The sequence below is a fragment of the Protomyctophum parallelum genome (assembly GCF_964188405.1).
Source record: "Protomyctophum parallelum genome assembly, chromosome: 21".
Classification (NCBI taxonomy): domain Eukaryota; kingdom Metazoa; phylum Chordata; class Actinopteri; order Myctophiformes; family Myctophidae; genus Protomyctophum; species Protomyctophum parallelum.
The window spans coordinates 1,396,641-1,417,883 of record NC_139713.1 but is presented as its reverse complement, the minus strand read 5'-3'; the positions used below and the strand labels follow the sequence as shown (position 1 = coordinate 1,417,883).

General features: G+C 45.6%; 1 protein-coding gene across 3 annotated transcripts in view; it reads right to left on the bottom strand.

Moving 5' to 3' along the window:
- Positions 1–21,243, bottom strand: part of sptan1 (spectrin alpha, non-erythrocytic 1) — a 112,981-nt gene that overhangs the window by 28,400 nt on the left and 63,338 nt on the right. For 2 of the 3 annotated variants that reach the window (XM_083794258.1, XM_083794259.1), the window contains exons 25-40: positions 20,344–20,376; positions 20,061–20,096; positions 17,561–17,608; positions 16,986–17,077; positions 16,569–16,713; positions 15,540–15,721; positions 14,428–14,527; positions 13,104–13,301; positions 11,301–11,447; positions 10,540–10,643; positions 8,968–9,130; positions 8,209–8,223; positions 4,069–4,200; positions 1,927–2,064; positions 1,491–1,595; positions 948–1,156 (exon numbers count right to left, since the gene is read on the bottom strand). In XM_083794258.1, the coding sequence (XP_083650384.1) occupies positions 948–1,156; positions 1,491–1,595; positions 1,927–2,064; positions 4,069–4,200; positions 8,209–8,223; positions 8,968–9,130; positions 10,540–10,643; positions 11,301–11,447; positions 13,104–13,301; positions 14,428–14,527; positions 15,540–15,721; positions 16,569–16,713; positions 16,986–17,077; positions 17,561–17,608; positions 20,061–20,096; positions 20,344–20,376 (1,847 nt within the window). The remainder of the gene's footprint in view (positions 1–947; positions 1,157–1,490; positions 1,596–1,926; positions 2,065–4,068; positions 4,201–8,208; positions 8,224–8,967; positions 9,131–10,539; positions 10,644–11,300; positions 11,448–13,103; positions 13,302–14,427; positions 14,528–15,539; positions 15,722–16,568; positions 16,714–16,985; positions 17,078–17,560; positions 17,609–20,060; positions 20,097–20,343; positions 20,377–21,243) is intronic. The other variant, XM_083794260.1, reaches the window with a different exon arrangement.

The following is a 21,243-nucleotide window of genomic DNA, read 5'->3' as shown; positions in this document are numbered from 1 at the left end:
CAGGTCAGAAATAAGGGTCAGCGTTAGGTTTCAGGTCAGAAATAAGGGTCAGCTTCAGGTTTCAGGTCAGAAATAAGGGTGAGCGTTAGGTTTCAGGTCAGAAATAAGGGTCAGCTTCAGGTTTCAGGTCAGAAATAAGGGTGAGCTTCAGGTTTCAGGTCAGAAATAAGGGTCAGCTTCAGGTTTCAGGTCAGAAATAAGGGTCAGCTTCAGGTTTCAGGTCAGAAATAAGGGTCAGCGTTAGGTTTCAGGTCAGAAATAAGGGTCAGCGTTAGGTTTCAGGTCAGAAATAAGGGTCAGCGTTAGGTTTCAGGTCAGAAATAAGGGTCAGCGTTAGGTTTCAGGTCAGAAATAAGGGTCAGCGTTAGGTTTCAGGTCAGAAATAAGGGTCAGCGTTAGGTTTCAGGTCAGAAATAAGGGTCAGCTTCAGGTTTCAGGTCAGAAATAAGGGTAAACGTTTGGTTTCAGGTCAGAAATAAGGGTCAGCGTTAGGTTTCAGGTCAGAAATAAGGGTCAGCTTCAGGTTTCAGGTCAGAAATAAGGGTCAGCTTCAGGTTTCAGGTCAGAAATAAGGGTGAGCGTTAGGTTTCAGGTCAGAAATAAGGGTGAGCATTAGGTTTCAGGTCAGAAATAAGGGCGAGCTTCAGGTTTCAGGTCAGAAATAAGGGTGAGCGTTAGGTTTCAGGTCAGAAATAAGGGTAAACGTTTGGTTTCAGGTCAGAAATAAGGGTGAGCGTTAGGTTTCAGGTCAGAAATAAGGGTAAACGTTAGGTTTCAGGTCAGAAATAAGGGTGAGCTTCAGGTTTCAGGTCAGAAATAAGGGTGAGCGTTAGGTTTCAGGTCATAAATAAGGGTGAGCGTTAGGTTTCAGGTCAGAAATAAGGGTGAGCGTTAGGTTTCGGGTCAGAAATAAGGGTGAGCGTTAGGTTTCAGGTCAAGACTCTCACTTGATCCAGGACTCCTCGTCGTCCAGGTCCCTGAAGAACTGGTGCAGGCGGTGGGACTCGTTGAGCTTGGCGCGCCGGCCGGCCGCCATGCTCTTGATCTTGGCGAAGCGGCCGTTGACCGCGTCGCGCTTGTCCTTCACCTGCGTCGTGTCGAAGGCCTGGCTGGACATCAGGCTGTCGGCCTGACCGTTCAGGTCCTTCAGACGCTCCTATAGGAGGAGAGACGACACCACGTTAACATCTGGCTGGACATCAGCATGTCGGCCTGGTCGTTAGGAGAGGCGACAACACGTTAACACCAGGCTGGACATCAGGCTAGTAGGGGGTCCGAATATGTTCGTAGATGGCAGGAAAATAATCTTCGACGCGATCATCAGCACCCAAACCAACGTTTAAAAACATCCCCCGCCCGCTGACGTCAGATGTACGTTTCTGAATGTTGCGGCGGCAGATTGAGACGTTTTATTATTATTATTTTCTTCCAGAAAACCGTTAGGGTACCTCGTGGTACCCTTAGGGTACCTCGTGGTACGGTTAGGGTACCTCGTGGGCAGAGATGTCTGCTTCCAGCAGCTGGTGTTTCTTCAGAAGGTTGTTCACTGACGCCAGATCTTTGCCATAATCTTCAGAGGCCAGAAGCGCTTCCACCTAGAGGACGACAGGCATTATTACAACATCTTTACTTCTGGGGGGTCCCTGGAACAACATATTTTCAGATGGCGGCCAAATGCAGATAATTCTGGGGGTCCTTCACATAGAAACATAGGGTTTTCTGAAAACTGTCAAGATTTAGAAGGAATTTGTAGAATCGTCCTCAAAGTCTCTGACGTCAGACCAACAGGGGTCTTAAAGTCCCTGATGTCAGACCAACAGGGTCTTAAAGTCCCTGATGTCAGACCAACAGGGTCTTAAAGTCTCTGATGTCAGACCAACAGGGTCTTAAAGTCTCTGATGTCAGACCAACAGGGGTCTTACTCACCTCGGACAGCCAGAAGTCAAAGTCCTTGATGCCGGTGTTGAAGTTCTGCTGCTTGTTGGCCTCCTTCAGCTTCTGGCTCTTCTCCGCAGACTTGTTTACCAGGAAATGCCACTGCTCGTCCAGGGCAGCGAGTCGAGCCTGCACGACACAACGCAACGCAACGCACTGGTCATTAGGGACTTTAACCCATTCTGACCTGAGATCAGATTCACAACACAACGCAACACAACGCACTGGTCATTGGGGACTTTAACCCATTCTGACCTGAGATCAGATTCACAACACAACGCAACGCACTGGTCATTAGGGACTTTAACCCATTCTGACCTGAGATCAGATTCACAACACAACGCAACACAACGCACTGGTCATTGGGGACTTTAACCCATTCTGACCTGAGATCAGATTCACAACACAACGCAACGCACTGGTCATTAGGGACTTTAAGCAACAACGCACATGTCATAACCATGTTTATTGAAATTATAGCTGTCTAACATTTACACTGATGCATATTAACCATGTTCATTAAAACGGTTTTGGAACAACACAGATTGCTCCAGCACCTTCCTCTTTCCACTGCATGCTGTTCATGTCCAGTGCCTAAGAATTAATTAGGAATTAAGCAAGATTGGCAAGTATAGCTGACGTGCGACGCGGTGTTTAAAAGAAAAACGATTAGCGATTTTGACAGCTACGGCTACGGCGTCAGTAGCCGCCGTGCTTCTGCCTAGCGTAGCCGTCCTGAAAACCGTCGTTGCTTAAAGTCCCTATCATCCAGGGCAGCGAGTCGAGCCTGCACAACACAACACAGTGATCCTATCATATTCAAGGGCTTTTGTTTAGAAATTACAGACTCAGGCTTTTTTTTTTTTTTAAGACCAAAAGGAGAATTCTCCTTCTTAAAAAAAAAAAAACGCAGCTTATCAATTAACCAGTTAATCTATCGATAAGCATGTTATGTAGACGGCACTATACAGTAATTGCATTGTATATAGTCATAGCACGCCATAGTACATATGTATAGCATAGTAGTATATATATAGTTTATATGTATAGTCTCATAATATAGATATTCCACTGTTACTTTCTTAGCTTAAACGCATGTTTTATGATAAATGCTTTTGTGATGTATTCCCATGCTTTTGTTCTTGATTATTGTAAGTCGCTCTGGATTAAGAGCGTCTGCTAAATGCCTAAATTGTAAGGGTATCAATTATCAATTAATTGATACCCTTATCGATAAGGGTAATTGATAATTTGATATCGGGCATCTGTTTAGGATGCCTCTCGGGCGCTTTCCTAGGGAGGTCCTCTAGGCACGTCCCACTGGGAGGAGATCCCGGGGCAGACCAAGGACCACGTCCCACTGGGAGGAGACCCCGGGGCAGACCGAGGATCACGTCCCACTGGGAGGAGACCCCGGGGCAGACCGAGGATCACGTCCCACTGGGAGGAGACCCCGGGGCAGACCGAGGATCACGTCCCACTGGGAGGAGACCCCGGGGCAGACCGAGGATCACGTCCCACTGGGAGGAGACCCCGGGGCAGACCAAGGACCACGTCCCACTGGGAGGAGACCCCGGGGCAGACCGAGGACCACGTCCCACTGGGAGGAGACCCCGGGGCAGACCGAGGATCACGTCCCACTGGGAGGAGACCCCGGGGCAGACCGAGGACCACGTCCCACTGGGAGGAGACCCCGGGGCAGACCGAGGATCACGTCCCACTGGGAGGAGACCCCGGGGCAGACCGAGGATCACGTCCCACTGGGAGGAGACCCCGGGGCAGACCAAGGACCACGTCCCACTGGGAGGAGACCCCGGGGCAGACCAAGGACCACGTCCCACTGGGAGGAGACCCCGGGGCAGACCAAGGACCACGTCCCACTGGGAGGAGACCCCGGGGCAGACCGAGGCGCAGTTGGAGGAAACACATCGACTCACTGGCCTTGGAACGCCTCGGGGATCCCCCAGGAGGAAGTCACTAATGTTGCTCTGGAGAGGGAAGTCTGGAGCACTGTGGTGGAGCTGTTGCCCCCGCGACCCGACTACGGATAAGCGGTTGAAGACGGGATGAAGGGAATGGATGATGAGTTGCGTCAGTACCGTACCGTACCGTACCGTTGCGTCAGTACCGTACCTTGACAGCGTCCTCACTCCCGGCGCAGGCTCCCCTCTGGATCAGGGCGTTGCCCGTGTCGATGACGCCGCGGATGCGGTCCGCGTTGGCGTGAAGCTCCGCCTCGAACGCCTGGTGCTTCTGATGCTTGCTCTACAGGAAGTCACATGACACAGGGGTGAGACAGGCAGGAAGTCACATGGACACGGGGGGTGAGACAGACAGGAAGTCACATGGACACGGGAGGTGAGACAGACAGGAAGCTTTGGGTTTAACCAGTGGTTCTCAACAGGTGGTCCGGGGACCACCAGTGGTCCTTGAGGGGGTTCCAGGTGGTCCGGGGACCACCAGGGGTCCTTGAGAAGGTTCCAGGTGGTCCGGGGACCACCGGTAGTCCTTGAGAAGGTTCCAGGTGGTCCGGGGACCACCGGTGGTCCTTGAGAAGGTTCCAGGTGGTCCGGGGACCACCGGTAGTGCTTGAGAAGGTTCCAGGTGGTCCCCACGCAGCTAAATGATGGAGAGTTGGTAACCAAATGGACCCTTATTAGATCTGTAACCCTTGAGAGCGTAAAGCGAAAATTGACCCATACGGGTCCATTTTACACTCTCAAGAGCTAGAAGAATTGTTATTTTGATCAACGTTTGCCTGTTAACTCTCCAAATGGTACCAACATCAATACCGCATGGAATTGTGGGCAAAATCTAATCCAATTATCGACATGGGGATGCATTTTTAACTAAGTATATTTTTACTAGGAATCCGTCTAAAACCCTAGAAGACAATAATGTGGCGATGACAACACAAAGAGGACACAAAAGACAAGGAAGTGGCCACAGAATGGCTGAACGGAGCGCAGCTGCAGCGCCACCTACAGGAGGAATGGGTCACTTTAAAAATCGCTTCACCGTCAGGCCCGTCTCGGTCGTTACACCATCGCCCCCATCAGGCCCGTCTCGGTCGTTACACCATCGCCCCCAAATCGCAAATGATTTGAGACGACCGCAAAATGATCTTTCCACGTGACGTAATAGTCAACCGACCCCACAAGAAATGATCAAAAATTATCACAAAATTTCAGACATTCCACCAAACCACTGACACAACTTTATAAGGTGACCAAACCTCAGGGAAAACTAAAAATAACTAAGACAAAAGAAACTAAGACAAATAAAGAACATAAAAAAGGCCACAACCATCAATTATCTGCATGTGATGTCAACACAGATCTAATGACACAAAACAGATCTACAGACACACAAAACAGATCTACAAAAACACACACACAATGGATCTACAATAGTAACGAAACACACAAAACAATGAGCTTGGACCAAAAAAGCTGGAAACAAATTAACTCTATGAAAAAAGCCCACAAAACAGAAGCTGGACAAACTGATGGGTAGTTAGGGAAGGTTAGCCAAACGTGTGATCAATGTGATCAATAAGCCAAATCAATGCTTACCAATAGCTTTATTCACACTCAATGTGTTCAACCGTGTCCAACTATCATCGCTGAATTTGGGCAAAAATGTGTCCATAGCCGTCATAACAATAAAGTGGCCATTGTTTTTAGCCCCAGGGAGTGTTTTTTGTGCAAAAAAGGTGCCAGTACATCTCGAGTGTACAGGGTTTGATGAGGGTCCCAGGGAGGGCCGGGCCTTCATTTTCGGGCCTGTTGAGAAGTCTAGTTTTCGCCGGCAGGCCCGTCTAGAGTTTAAATGGACAGGTATCAGTCAACAGGCCCGTCTAGAGTTTAAATGGACAGGTATCAGTCAACAGGCCCGTCTAGAGTTTAAATGGACAGGTATCAGTCAACAGGCCCGTCTAGAGTTTAAATGGACAGGTATCAGTCAACAGGCCCGTCTATAGAGTTTAAATGGACAGGTATCAGTCAACAGGCCCGTCTAGAGTTTAAATGGACAGGTATCAGTCAACAGGCCCGTCTAGAGTTTAAATGGACAGGTATCAGTCAACAGGCCCGTCTAGAGTTTAAATGGACAGGTATCAGTCAACAGGCCCGTCTAGAGTTTAAATGGACAGGTATCAGTCAACAGGCCCGTCTAGAGTTTAAATGGACAGGTATCAGTCAACAGGCCCGTCTATAGAGTTTAAATGGACAGGTATCAGTCAACAGGCCCATCTAGAGTTTAAATGGACAGGTATCAGTCAACAGGCCCGTCTAGAGTTTAAATGGACAGGTATCAGTCAACAGGCCCGTCTAGAGTTTAAATGGACAGGTATCAGTCAACAGGCCCGTCTAGAGTTTAAATGGACAGGTATCAGTCAACAGGCCCGTCTAGAGTTTAAATGGACAGGTATCAGTCAACAGGCCCGTCTATAGAGTTTAAATGGACAGGTATCAGTCAACAGGCCCATCTAGAGTTTAAATGGACAGGTATCAGTCAACAGGCCCGTCTAGAGTTTAAATGGACAGGTATCAGTCAACAGGCCCGTCTAGAATTTAAATGGACAGGTATCAGTCAACAGGCCCGTCTATAGAGTTTAAATGGACAGGTATCAGTCAACAGGCCCGTCTATAGAGTTTAAATGGACAGGTATCAGTCAACAGGCCCGTCTATAGAGTTTAAATGGACAGGTATCAGTCAACAGGCCCGTCTATAGAGTTTAAATGGACAGGTATCAGTCAACAGGCCCGTCTAGAGTTTAAATGGACAGGTATCAGTCAACAGGCCCGTCTAGAGTTTAAATGGACAGGTATCAGTCAACAGGCCCGTCTCTAGAGTTTAAATGGACAGGTATCAGTCAACAGGCCCGTCTAGAGTTTAAATGGACAGGTATCAGTCAACAGGCCCGTCTAGAGTTTAAATGGACAGGTATCAGTCAACAGGCCCGTCTAGAGTTTAAATGGACAGGTATCAGTCAACAGGCCCGTCTAGAGTTTAAATGGACAGGTATCAGTCAACAGGCCCGTCTATAGAGTTTAAATGGACAGGTATCAGTCAACAGGCCCGTCTAGAGTTTAAATGGACAGGTATCAGTCAACAGGCCCGTCTAGAGTTTAAATGGACAGGTATCAGTCAACAGGCCCGTCTAGAGTTTAAATGGACAGGTATCAGTCAACAGGCCCGTCTAGAGTTTAAATGGACAGGTATCAGTCAACAGGCCCGTCTAGAGTTTAAATGGACAGGTATCAGTCAACAGGCCCGTCTAGAGTTTAAATGGACAGGTATCAGTCAACAGGCCCGTCTAGAGTTTAAATGGACAGGTATCAGTCAACAGGGAGACATCAGAGAGGAAGGATGGATGGGGAAGGATCAACATATGGAATGTCAGAACAGGTTCTAACATATATATCCATATACTAATATTGACGGCATCAGGGATCTCCATATATGGGCTTAATTGCGACAGCGGGTGGCATTTACCGTGACACATTGAACGGTGACAGTAGACGCCTCTATGAACACGTCTGTTAAAGAAAGCTAGTGGTAAACAGTGATGTTGCAGATTTGGTCACACATTTGGCAAACCTTCCCTAACTATAGCAGTGTTTCCCAAAGTGTGTTCCGGGGACCCCCAGGGGTCCTTGAGGGAGTTCCGGGGGGTCCCCAGCTAAATGATAGTTTGGGACCAAATGGACCCTCATGGGTTTATAACTCTGAGAGTGTACTAATGCATTTGGTTCCATTTGTACACTCTCAAGAGTTACATTAACATTGATTTTACAATAATACTAAAATGGGGGTCCCAGGAATATAAATGAATAAATGGGGGTCCGTAGACGAATGCACGTCAAACTGAGGATCATTGAAATTAAACGGGTTGAGAATCACTGCTAGAGCCGTAACATTCTTCTCTTATTGGGGGTCCCTGGCATATGTTTTTCAAATGGGGGTCCGCGGGGCTGATTGGTGACAATTTGGGGGTCCTTGGCATGAAAAGGTTTGGGAAACACTGCACTAGAGGGACAAACTGAGGACGTATGGATGGACGGATGGATGGATGGATGGATGGATGGATGGATGAAGGGTCTACCATAACCTGACTCTGCCAGATGGTGGCAGCAGTGAGCCACCATCTGGCCCGAGTCAGGTTAGGTCTACCCTAAAAACAAGAAGCCAAGACACACACACACACACGGGTGTGACAGGAACATTTGGGGACGGGTTAGTTAGCTGGTTAACACTACTCCAACTTACCAACAGCTTGGACAGCTAGGAAGAGATAAAACAAGACAGGTTCAGTCTAGAGTAATTATATAAACATTATAGAGACGGGGGGGGGGGGGGGGGGCGGGGGGGGGGCTACGGTACAGTTATCACATTTATTACTTGCGCAAACAGAGCGTACAAGTATTGTGGTCGGCTGGACGTATGTATGCATGTACGGTAGGCGTGGATACTGGCTGTCGATGGATTATGTTTCAGTGTCGGGTGGATAAAAGGTAATGTATGTATGTAAACTTTGACAGAAAAAGACTCGCTCACCTTATACAAAAAAAGAAGTAAAACTCCTTAAACCGACACTTAAGAAAACATTTTTTCCCTTTTATTTTATCATGCTCATAAAGCGCTCTGTGCTCAAAGTGCAATTAAAAGGCAAACGTTTCGGTCCTCAGACCTTCGTCGGTGGTCTCGAAAACATAAGGGAAACCGCCGCTACCGTAGTCAAGTTCTCTCAGTGCTTGTAGGGGTTTGGGGGGTATTAGGGGGTTTAGGGGGGTATTAGGGGGTATTAGGGGGGTATTAGGGGGTTTAGGGGGGTATTAGGGGGTTTAGGGGGGGTATTAGGGGGTTTAGGGGGGGTATTAGGGGGTTTAGGGGGGTATTAGGGGGTTTAGGGGGGGTATTAGGGGGTTTAGGGGGGTATTAGGGGGTTTAGGGGGGTATTAGGGGGTTTAGGGGGGTATTAGGGGGTTTAGGGGGGTATTAGGGGGTTTAGGGGGGTATTAGGGGTACCTGGATGTTGGTGGGGTCTTTGTAGGACTCGTCCGTGGCCGTCTGTAGCTTCTCGCTGATCCACGCCTCGATCTCGTCCACGTCTCGACTGAACTGCTGCAGCGTCTGAGACTCGCCCAGCTTGGAGCGCTTCTCGATCATCTGCGCCTTCAGACGGCGCCACCTGTGTGTGACAAGAGGGCATAGCAGCCTTTATGAGTTCTGTGTGTGGTTAGAGAGAGCATAGCAGCATTTATATGAGTTCTGTGTGTGGTTAGAGCATAGCAGCATTTATATGAGTTCTGTGTGTGGTTAGAGCATAGCAGCCTTTATATGAGTTCTGTGTGTGGTTAGAGAGAGCATAGCAGCATTTATGAGTTCTGTGTTTGACTAGAGAGAGCATTTATATATGAACTGTGTGACTAGAGAGAGCATTTATATATGAACTGTTTGACTAGAGAGATCATTTATATATGAACTGTTTGACTAGAGAGATCATTTATATATGAACTGTCTGACTAGAGAGAGCATTTATATATGAACTGTCTGACTAGAGAGAGCATTTATATATGAACTGTTTGACTAGAGAGAGCATTTATATATGAACTGTTTGACTAGAGAGAGCATTTATATATGAACTGTTTGACTAGAGAGAGCATTTATATATGAACTGTTTGACTAGAGAGAGCATTTAAATATGAACTGTGTTTGACTAGAGAGAGCATTTATATATGAACTGTTTGACTAGAGAGAGCATTTATATATGAACTGTCTGACTAGAGAGAGCATTTATATATGAACTGTTTGACTAGAGAGAGCATTTATATATGAACTGTTTGACTAGAGAGAGCATTTATATATGAACTGTTTGACTAGAGAGAGCATTTATATATGAACTGTTTGACTAGAGAGAGCATTTATATATGAACTGTTTGACTAGAGAGCATTTATATATGAACTGTCTGACTAGAGAGAGCATTTATATATGAACTGTGTGACTAGAGAGAGCATTTATATATGAACTGTTTGACTAGAGAGAGCATTTATATATGAACTGTTTGACTAGAGAGCATTTATATATGAACTGTTTGACTAGAGAGATCATTTATATATGAACTGTTTGACTAGAGAGAGCATTTATATATGAACTGTGTGACTAGAGAGCATTTATATATGAACTGTTTGACTAGAGAGAGCATTTATATATGAACTGTGTGACTAGAGAGAGCATTTATATATGAACTGTTTGACTAGAGAGAGCATTTATATATGAACTGTTTGACTAGAGAGATCATTTATATATGAACTGTTTGACTAGAGAGAGCATTTATATATGAACTGTGTGACTAGAGAGAGCATTTATATATGAACTGTTTGACTAGAGAGAGCATGTATATATGAACTGTGTGACTAGAGAGCGCCTAGGCTAGGCTACGCTAGGCTAGCTGTGGCGTTCTACAGGGTAGCACACTGTGGGACGTGAACGTTCCACAGGGTAGCACACTGCGGGACGTGAACGTTCCACAGGGTAGCACACTGTGGGACGTGAACGTTCCACAGGGTAGCACACTGCGGGACGTGAACGTTCCGTACCGGTCCAGCACTTCGTTGCGGCGGTTGTAGATGTCGGGCTTGGCGTAGTGGTCGGCTCCGATCAGCTGGTCGGCGAACGACTGCAGAGCGGCGATCTTCTCCTCCTGTATAGACACACACACACATTGTTTAGCCCCATTGAGACCCGAGGACGCATCCGTGTCACATTATAGCTTTTAACCCCATTTTGGGGCGGGAACCCCTTTTGGTGTTACTAGCATTACGTTGTGCCTTAGCTATTTAAAAACAGCAGATCTACAAGCTAACCCTAACCCGAGCTTGTAGGTCTGCTAAAAGAAATTAAATCGAAGAACGACTGACATAGAAACATAGCTTTTTCAGAATCATGTTGATTGGTGCCGATCTACAAGCTCACAACGTTGTGAGCTTGTAGATCAGCTATTTCCAGCAAGGGTAAAAAATAAAACACTCATTATGACGGCAGCAAGGCACCGCCAAAATACATTTCAGTCGACTAAATCAACTGCAGATTTAGTCGACTTAAATCGTATGGCATTTAGTGGACTGTAACTAAACCAACACTAAGACATATGGTCAGGTGACTAAGATGAAGACTGTTCCAGAGACTGTAACTAAACCAACACTAAGACATATGGTCAGGTGACTAAGATGAAGACTGTTCCAGAGACTGTAACTAAACCAACACTAAGACATATGGTCAGGTGACTAAGATGAAGACTCTTCCAGAGACTGTATAACTAAACCAACACTAAGACATATGGTCAGGTGACTAAGATGACCTGGACGTTGATGGCCTTGTCGAAGTCCTCGTGCTTCTTGATGAGAGCCTCCACAGAGTCCAGAGAGTCTCCCTTATCGTCGCTGACCAGGAAGGCTTCACGGGCGGCCATCCAGTTCTCTGCCTGCTCACAGTCCCTGTTGAAGAGCTGAGACACGCGCACGCACGCACACACACACACACACACACACACACACACACACACACACACACACACACACACACACACACACACACACACACACACACACACACACACACACACACACACACACACACACACACACACACACACACACACACACACACACACACACACACACACACACACACACACACACACACACACACACACACACAGGCATTAACCAGACGCTCTTAATCCAGAGCGACTTACGTTAAGCAAGATCAAAAAGCATGGCGATATACATCACATACATACAACATATAGTTTTAAAAGGTATATTCAGTGATGTCACTTCATTCAGACTTCTACAACATTGCCTTTAATTGATCTTTTATTTTTTATTTTTCATGTCCTCACTGTAACTGCTTGTTTTTTAATGTCGTTGCCTTGCTTTTCTTTTATTCTCCATTGTTCTGTAAAGCACTTTGAGCTGCATTTCATGTCATGAAAGGTGCTATACAAATAAAGTTTTATTATTATTATTATTATTCAAATATCAATCTTTTTTTTTGTTCCGTTGTGATAATCCTCTCTACTATAGAGGGGGTGCTGACCATATAAGGAGTTCCTCCCTGACCCCAGTTGAACGCCTGGGGGGGTCAAATGAAGCTTGTAGGTCTGCTATTTTTTTTTTTATCGAAGAACGACTGACATAGAAACACATGCTTTTTCAGAAAACTGTCAGGATGTAGAAGACACTTTTATAGAATCTGATCTCGGGTCAGAACGGGGTTAGCCTGAGCTAACGTGTTAGGTTTCTGGTCTAGAGGGGCGGGTCGCGGCTCAGATTTGCGCACGCCCTGATTGGATCTCATCGATCTGTCCGTCACCCCCGGCCCCTCCTCTCCCCCCTAGTGCAGCGCTACGTCACATCATTTGGAGCGACGCCCACCCGGAAGGGTTGACTCCCACTTTTAGACCAGAGCGGCCAATGTGTTCCTCCAGGCTTTACATTTAGACCAGAGCGGCCAATGCGTTCCTCCAGGCTTTACATTTAGACCAGAGCGGCCAATGTGTTCCTCCAGGCTTTAATTTAGACCAGAGCGGCCAATGCGTTCCTCCAGGCTTTACATTTAGACCAGAGCGGCCAATGTGTTCCTCCAGGCTTTAATTTAGACCAGAGCGGCCAATGCGTTCCTCCAGGCTTTACATTTAGACCAGAGCGGCCAATGCGTTCCTCCAGGCTTTACATTTAGACCAGAGCGGCCAATGCGTTCCTCCAGGCTTTACATTTTTGCACCAACAAAAATGAAAGCCTGGTACCGAGGCTAGAACGGGGTTAACCACTTGAACCGTTATTTTAAACTTCATCTGCTGAAAAACAGCAGATCTGTGCTTCTCACATGTTGTATTTCTGGATGTCACGGAGAGAAACCCTGTACTGGTACACACCTGCAGCTCCAGACACTGGTCCAGCATCATGCGTCTCTGGACCCAGGCTAACCCTAACCCTGTACTGGTATACACCTGCAGCTCCAGACACTGGTCCAGCATCATGCGTCTCTGGACCCAGGCTAACCCTAACCCTGTACTGGTATACACCTGCAGCTCCAGACACTGGTCCAGCATCATGCGTCTCTGGACCCAGGCTAACCCTAACCCTGTACTGGTACACACCTGCAGCTCCAGACACTGGTCCAGCATCATGCGTCTCTGGACCCAGGCCTTCTCCAGGTCCGCCCTCTCCTGGTCCAGAGCCTCCAGCTTCTGCTGGATCTCCGGGCTGGCGTAGTGGCCGCGGGCCAGGAGCTGCTGGCCGAACTGCTCGAACGCCTGGAAGGTCCCGGAGCGCGCGTCGATCTCCGTGCGATGCTCCTGGAGATATTACATGAGTTAATTCATAACACAGGCAGACTCTTCACATACTAGAGCATGTCTGGAATAATAAATGAGTTAATATCACAGGCAGACTCTTCACATACTAGAGCATGTCTGTAATAATAAATGAGTTAATATCACAGACAGACTCTTCACATACTAGAGCATGTCTGGAATAATAAATGAGTTAATATCACAGACAGACTCTTCACATACTAGAGCATGTCTGGAATAATAAATGAGTTAATATCACAGGCAGACTCTTCACATACTAGAGCATGTCTGGAATAATAAATGAGTTAATATCACAGACAGACTCTTCACATACTAGAGCATGTCTGGAATAATAAATGAGTTAATATCACAGACAGACTCTTCACATACTAGAGCATGTCTGGAATAAACATCAGAGCTGAAATCCACATGTAAATATGAAATACATTCTTAAACATGTAGCTAGATGTAATGTTAAAGACCACAGAAGACATGTACATATGAAATAAATGCTTAAACATGTAGCTAGGTGTAATGTTAGAGACCACAGAAGACATGTAAATATGAAATACATGCTTAAACATGTAGCTATAGGTGTAATGTTAGAGACCACAGAAGGCATGTAAATATTAAATAAATGCTTAAACATGTAGCTAGGTGTAATGTTAGAGACCACAGAAGACATGTAAATATGAAATAAATGCTTAAACATGTAGCTATAGGTGTAATGTTAGAGTCCACAGAAGACATGTAAATATGAAATAAATGCTTAAACATGTAGCTATAGGTGTAATGTTAGAGTCTACAGAAGACATGTAAATATGAAATAAATGCTTAAACATGTAGCTAGGTGTAATGTTAGAGTCCACAGAAGTGAACCTTTTCAAGCCTGTTTTGTCAACTCTCTGTTTCTCTGCCAGTCATTACTCTATAAGCCATATCTCCTAAACTGGTGGGTCAAACTGAACAACCAATATTTCAATTTGAAGCTATGATTCCCTGCTTTCACATGACATAATCCTCACCTGGTCTCTATATAATCCTCACCTGGTCTCTCTATAGAATCCTCACCTGGTCTCTATATAATCCTCACCTGGTCTCTATATAATCGGGTTAGGGTTAGGGTTACCTGGTGTCTCTCTAGAAGCGCCTCAGCTCCAGTCACGTCCTTGGCCAGTTCCTCAGACGACACCAGTCCTCGAATGCCATTGATCCACGACATCAGGTCTCTGGAGGAATAGAACCAATAATTAATACATTGATCCATTAAACCAATAATTAATACATTGATCCATTAAACCAATAATGAATACATTGATCCATTAAACCAATAATTAATACATTGATCCATTAAACCAATAATTAATACATTGATCCATTAAACCAATAATTAATACATTGATCCATAGAACCAATAATTAATACATTGATCCATTAAACCAATGATAAATACATTGATCCATTAAACCAATGATAAATACATTGATCCATTAAACCAATGATAAATACATTGATCCATGACATCAGAATGATAAATACATTGATCCATGACATCAGAATTATAAATACATTTCTGTGGAATCATGAATAAATGGTAAATGGTGCATTTATATAGCGCCTTTATCGACATGTAGACAGGAGGAGGAGCCGGGATTCGAACCGCCGACCCACGGATCATTGGACGACCTGCTCTACCTCTTGAGCCACAGTCGCCCCAATAAAGCAACAGTTAACAACGGACGCATTTAGCAGACACTCTCACGGCCGGGCTAAGACGTCAGCCCGGCTGAACGTTGTTAAACCACATTATATCATTTCACATGGGGTGGGGGGGCTGGGGGGCAGACCATTGTCTGAACACGGACTTCCACGCTTATTGCTGCTTCAGTATGTTTCGCATCGAGGTCAGCTTGACAGGTGCGATTAAATGCGTACATTTTTTTAAACGCGTACATTTTTCTGTAGTTAATTAATCTCAATTAACGCGTTAAAGTCCTAGCCCTAATTATAATGTCTGTCTCTGTCTGTCTCTCTGTCTCTCTGTCTCTCTGTCTCTCTGTCTCTCTGTCTCTCTCTCTCTCTCTCTCTCTCTCTCTCTCTCTCTCTCTCTCTCTCTCTCTCTCTCTCTCTCTCTCTCTCTCTCTCTCTCTCTCTCTCTCTCTCTCTCTCTCTCTCTCTCTCTCTCTCTCTCTCTCTCTCACCTCCCTAGGACCTGGGACAGGAAGTGGGCATGTCTCTCACCTGAAGTCGGACAGGAAGCGCTGCAGGTCGTGGGAGTTCCCCAGCTTGTCCTTCCTCTGGTCGGCTCGTCCAACCAGAGCGCTCCACGCCGCGTTCAGCTCCGTGCACTTCTCCTGGATGTCGTCCACAGCCTCGGGATGTGATTGGATGAGCCGCTCTGCTGTCTCCCCCAGAGAATTCACCTATTCACAGCACCCGGGTTACAGACAGGTTACTATGGTTCACCTATTCACAGCACCCGGGTTACAGACAGGTTACTATGGTTCACCTATTCACAGCACCCGGGTTACATAAAGGTTACTATAGTTCACCTATTCACAGCACCCGGGTTACATAAAGGTTACTATGGTTCACCTATTCACAGCACCCGGGTTATATAAAGGTTACTATAGTGTGTGCGGTCACCTTGTCTCCCAGGGCAGCCAGGTCTCAGTGTGTGTGTGTGTGTGTGTGTGTGTGTGTGTGTGTGTGTGTGTGTGTGTGTGCGTGTGTGTGTGTGCGTGCGGTCACCTTGTCTCCCAGGGCAGCCAGGTCTCAGTGTGTGTGTGTGTGTGTGTGCGTGCGTGTGTGCGTGCGGTCACCTTGTCTCCCAGGGCAGCCAGGTCTCAGTGTGTGTGTGTGTGTGTGTGCGTGTGTGCGTGCGGTCACCTTGTCTCCCAGGGCAGCCAGGTCTCAGTGTGTGTGTGTGTGTGTGTGTGTGTGCGTGTGTGTGCGTGCGGTCACCTTGTCTCCCAGGGCAGCCAGGTCTCAGTGTGTGTGTGTGTGTGTGTGCGTGCGTGTGTGTGCGGTCACCTTGTCTCCCAGGGCGGCCAGGTCTCAGTGTGTGTGTGTGTGTGTGTGTGTGTGTGTGTGTGTGCGTGTGTGTGCGTGCGGTCACCTTGTCTCCCAGGGCAGCCAGGTCTCAGTGTGTGTGTGTGTGCGTGCGTGTGTGTGCGGTCACCTTGTCTCCCAGGGCGGCCAGGTCTCAGTGTGTGTGTGTGTGTGTGTGTGTGTGTGTGTGCGTGTGTGTGTGTGTGTGCGTGCGGTCACCTTGTCTCCCAGGGCGGCCAGGTCTCTCTCGAAGCCCTCGTGTTTCCTCTGCAGAGCCTGGACCGAGGCCAGGTCGTGGCCGTAGTTATCCGTGTTCAGAGCCTGGTTCTTCTCCTCGATCCACTCCTTGGTCTCGTCAGCGTCCCTGGGGGTCAAGGGTCACACAAACACTGTCAACCCATTCTGACCCGAGATCAGATTGTATAAATGTCTTCTACATCCTGACAGTTTCCTGAAAACCCCATGTTTCTATATATAGTCGTTCTTCGATTTTTCAAAAAATAGCAGACCTACAAGCCCACGAGCTTGTAGATCTGCTATTTTTCAATAGCTAAAGCATAACATGATGCTAACACCAAAAGGGGTCCCCGCCCAGAATGGGTCAAACAGCCCATATAAGGGCATGTTTTCCTGTACCTGTGGAAACGCTGCACCTCGTGCGCGCTGCCTAGCATGTTGCTCCTCTCCTCCGCTAGCTGCTGCAGCGACCGCCAACGGTTGTTCAGCTCCTACGACACAACACAACACAACCATTTACCACAACGCACACAACACAACCATTTACCACAACACAACACAACACAACCATTTACCACAACACAACACAACACAACCATTTACCACAACACAAGACAACCATTTACCACAACGTACACAACACAACCATTTACCACAACGCACACAACACAACCATTTACCACAACACAACACAACCATTTACCACAACACAACACAACACAACCATTTACCACAACACAACACAACACAACCATTTACCACAACACAACACAACACAACCATTTACCACAACACAACACCACACAGCCAGTGTATGTAAATAGTGTAATAAATAGTACATTTGGCACATAGCTACATTTATATCTACCGTCTGTGCTCAGCTTAATATGGCATGTGATCGATGAAACGCAAAGTTTAGTTTTCATGGTCAGAAACGTATTAAAGTCAGCCGGAAGGAGGAGAGAGATTCTTACCTTGATGGTGTTGAAGTTGGCCGTGGTTTGAACAGCCAAACGGACACCCTAAAAGGTCAAAAGGTCACCAGAGAGGACAGAACAGAGAGCACCACAACCAGTGAGAGGCGAGACTTTCTCCCCCAAAAAAGACCACGCCCATCTGTGAAGACCACACCCATCTTTACAGACCACGCCCATCTTTACAGACCACGCCCATCTGTGAAGACCACGCCCCTCTTTACAGACCACGCCCATGTTTAAAGCAGCAAGCCGTGACCATCGTCTTTGGAACCCCGTTTTGGTGTTTTTAAAAAGCATCATGTTATACTTTAAGCTATTGGAAAATAGCAGATCTACAAGCTCATAGCGCGGCACCGAGTGCCGCACTATGAGCTTGTAGGTCTGCTATTTTTCGAAAAATCGTGAACATGTAGGCGCAAATCTTTGAATATACAGTATATATTACCCCTATTACTACAAAAACAATGTTTTATTGCTTAAACTTATGTATTCACTATTCATTGATTCACTAGTATACCAAAATTCATTTGAAGAAATTGCTTTCTCTGTAGATTTAACTAAGGTTCCAAATATGGACGTCACGGATTGCAGCTTTAATGAAGGAAGTCAACGCCATAACCACAAGCAGAAACAAGCAAGGTCAGCCTCCAGATAGTGACTCATGTCATTCAATTATTACTAGGCATGTAACGATACACTCAACTCACGATACGATACGTATCACGATATGAGGTTCACGATACCATTTTTCACCATATTTTCAACACAATGATTTTCCAGACAAATGACCAATTTTTATTTTTTATGATTTATCAAAGCTTTTTTCACAATTTTTATTTAACTACATTGCAAAGATAATTGCCTTCCTTGATGTGTTAATGAGCGTCAATAACGACCATCACCTGGGCACAGTCACAGACACACATACAGCTCCCCTCTCCAGGCCTCTGTCTCATTTCTCTCCAAAATCATGTGAATATGATGGAATATGATTACAGCTGACATTTCTTATCACACACTAGACCCCCCCTTTTTTTTTTTTTTTTTAATAGATTTTTTTTAAATAAATCGATACATATAGTCGGGATATAATATCGATGTATCGCGATATACGATATATCGTTACATGCCTAATTATTACATATTGAACTGATGACACACATTGGAAGTGAGCTGGGAAAGGTACAGTACACTTTAAATAAACACTTCTGGAGTCATTTTCACGTCAACTCAGATCTATCTGTGCACTCCAGACATGACAGACTGGTTGGAAACACACGTCTCTGCTTCTGGTGGCTGATATTGTCCTTCTAATGAACGTTAGACTGGTTGGAAACACACGTCTCTGCTTCTGGTGACTGATATTGTCCTTCTAATGAATGTTAGACTGGTTGGAAACACACGTCTCTGCTTCTGGTGACTGATATTGTCCTTCTAATGAACGATAGACTGGTTGGAAACACACATCTCTGCTTCTGGTGACTGATATTGTCCTTCTAATGAACGTTAGACTGGTTGGAAACACACGTCTCTGCTTCTGGTGACTGATATTGTCCTTCTAATGAATGTTAGACTGGTTGGAAACACACGTCTCTGCTTCTGGTGGCTGATATTGTCCTTCTAATGAACGTTAGACTGGTTGGAAACACACGTCTCTGCTTCTGGTGGCTGATATTGTCCTTCTAATGAACGTTAGACTGGTTGGAAACACACGTCTCTGCTTCTGGTGACTGATATTGTCTTTCTAATGAACGTTAGACAGGTTGAAAAAACATGTCTCTGCTTCTGGTGGCTGATATTGTCCTTCTAATGAACGTTTGACTGGTTGGAAACACACGTCTCTGCTTTATGGTGACTGATATTGTCCTTCTAATGAACGTTAGTCTGGTTGGAAACACACGTCTCTGCTTCTGGTGACTGATATTGTCCTTCTAATGAACGTTAGACTGGTTTAAAACACACGTCACTGCTTCTGGTGACTGATATTGTCCTTCTAATGAACGTTAGACAGGTTGAAAACACACGTCTCTGCTTCTGGTGACTGATATTGTCCTTCTAATGAACGTTAGACTGGTTGGAAACACACGTCACCAGAAGCAGAGACGTGTGTTTTCAACGACCAAACGAATATGAAACATCAAACATATTGAATCAAGATATTAAACAACAGTCTGGGATGGACGTGTTAACGACAGCAGAAGTGTTTTTTTTATCATGAACAAGTGATACGTCATTTTAGGAAAATGACCTGCAGTCTTCACCACTAAGAAAAATAAATTTCCATGGAGATAGGGTGTAGGGTTTAGGAGATAGGGTGTAGGGTTTAGGAGATAGGGTGAAGGAGATAGGGTTTAGGAGATAGGGTGTAGGGTTTAGGAGATAGGGTGTAGGGTTTAGGAGATAGGGTGTAGGGTTTAGGAGATAGGGTGAAGGAGATAGGGTTTAGGAGATAGGGTGTAGGATATAGGGTCTAGGGTTTAGGAGACAGGGAACATACCTTCCATGGAGAAAGGTTCTTTGAATCGGCTTCATCCTGTTCAATAAACAGACAGCGTGTCAATCATCTAGCTATAGATTAGCTCATAACAATGTCAGTGTAATTAGCATAATTAACAATGAGAGACATGCTCAGTGTAATTAACATGTGAATTAACATAATGAACATGTTCATTAACATGTGAATTAACAATAAGCATGACCGGTGTAATTATCATGTTAATTAACATAATTAACATGTACATTAACAACATTAACGATGATAAACAAGCATCCGTTCTAACCTTGCCAGGAGCAGAGCCAAGCACTTCTTGTTGCTGAAAAATGCAAAACAATAATAATAATGTGACTTATTATAAACCATAAAGCATGATTTATAACAACCAGGCTTGCATATAAACCATAAGTCTACTGTAATTATATATATATATATATATATATATATATATATATATATATATATATATATATATATATATATAAATAAATCTGGTCACATATATATGTGACCAGATTTGACTGAGAGCCTGTCATCATGCAACCTCCAGCTATTCACCAGTGCTAGCCCCTCCCCTAGCTCCTCCCCTAGCCCCTCCCCTAGCTCCTCCCCTAGCCCCTCCCCTAGCCCCTCCTATAAACAGGTTTAATGTGCGTCATAATGTCTCTTTATTGTTAATGGTGTTTAAGTGTTGTGTTTTCACCGTTTGTTTTACATCACCATTACATCACCCAATCAACATGAGTTGGACATTAATATGTTAGTTAAAGGGTTACCATGGGTTAGTTAGGTTACCATGGGTTAGGGAGGTGTTAACCTGGGCCTGGACCATGGGTTAGTTAGAGGGTTACCATGGGTTAGGGAGGTGTTAACCTGGGCCTGGACCATGGGTTAGTTAGAGGGTTACCATGGGTTAGGGAGGTGTTAACCGGGGCCTGGACCATGGGTTAGTTAGAGGGTTACCATGGGTTAGGGAGGTGTTAACCGGGGCCTGGACCATGGGTTAGTTAGAGGGTTACCATGGGTTAGTTAGGTGGTTACCTGGACCATGTGCTAGTTAGAGGGTTACCATGGGTTAGTTAGGTGGTTACCTGGACCATGGGTTAGTTAGAGGGTTACCATGGGTTAGTTAGAGGGTTAACATGGGTTAGTTAGGTGTTAACCTGGGCCTGGACCATGGGTTAGT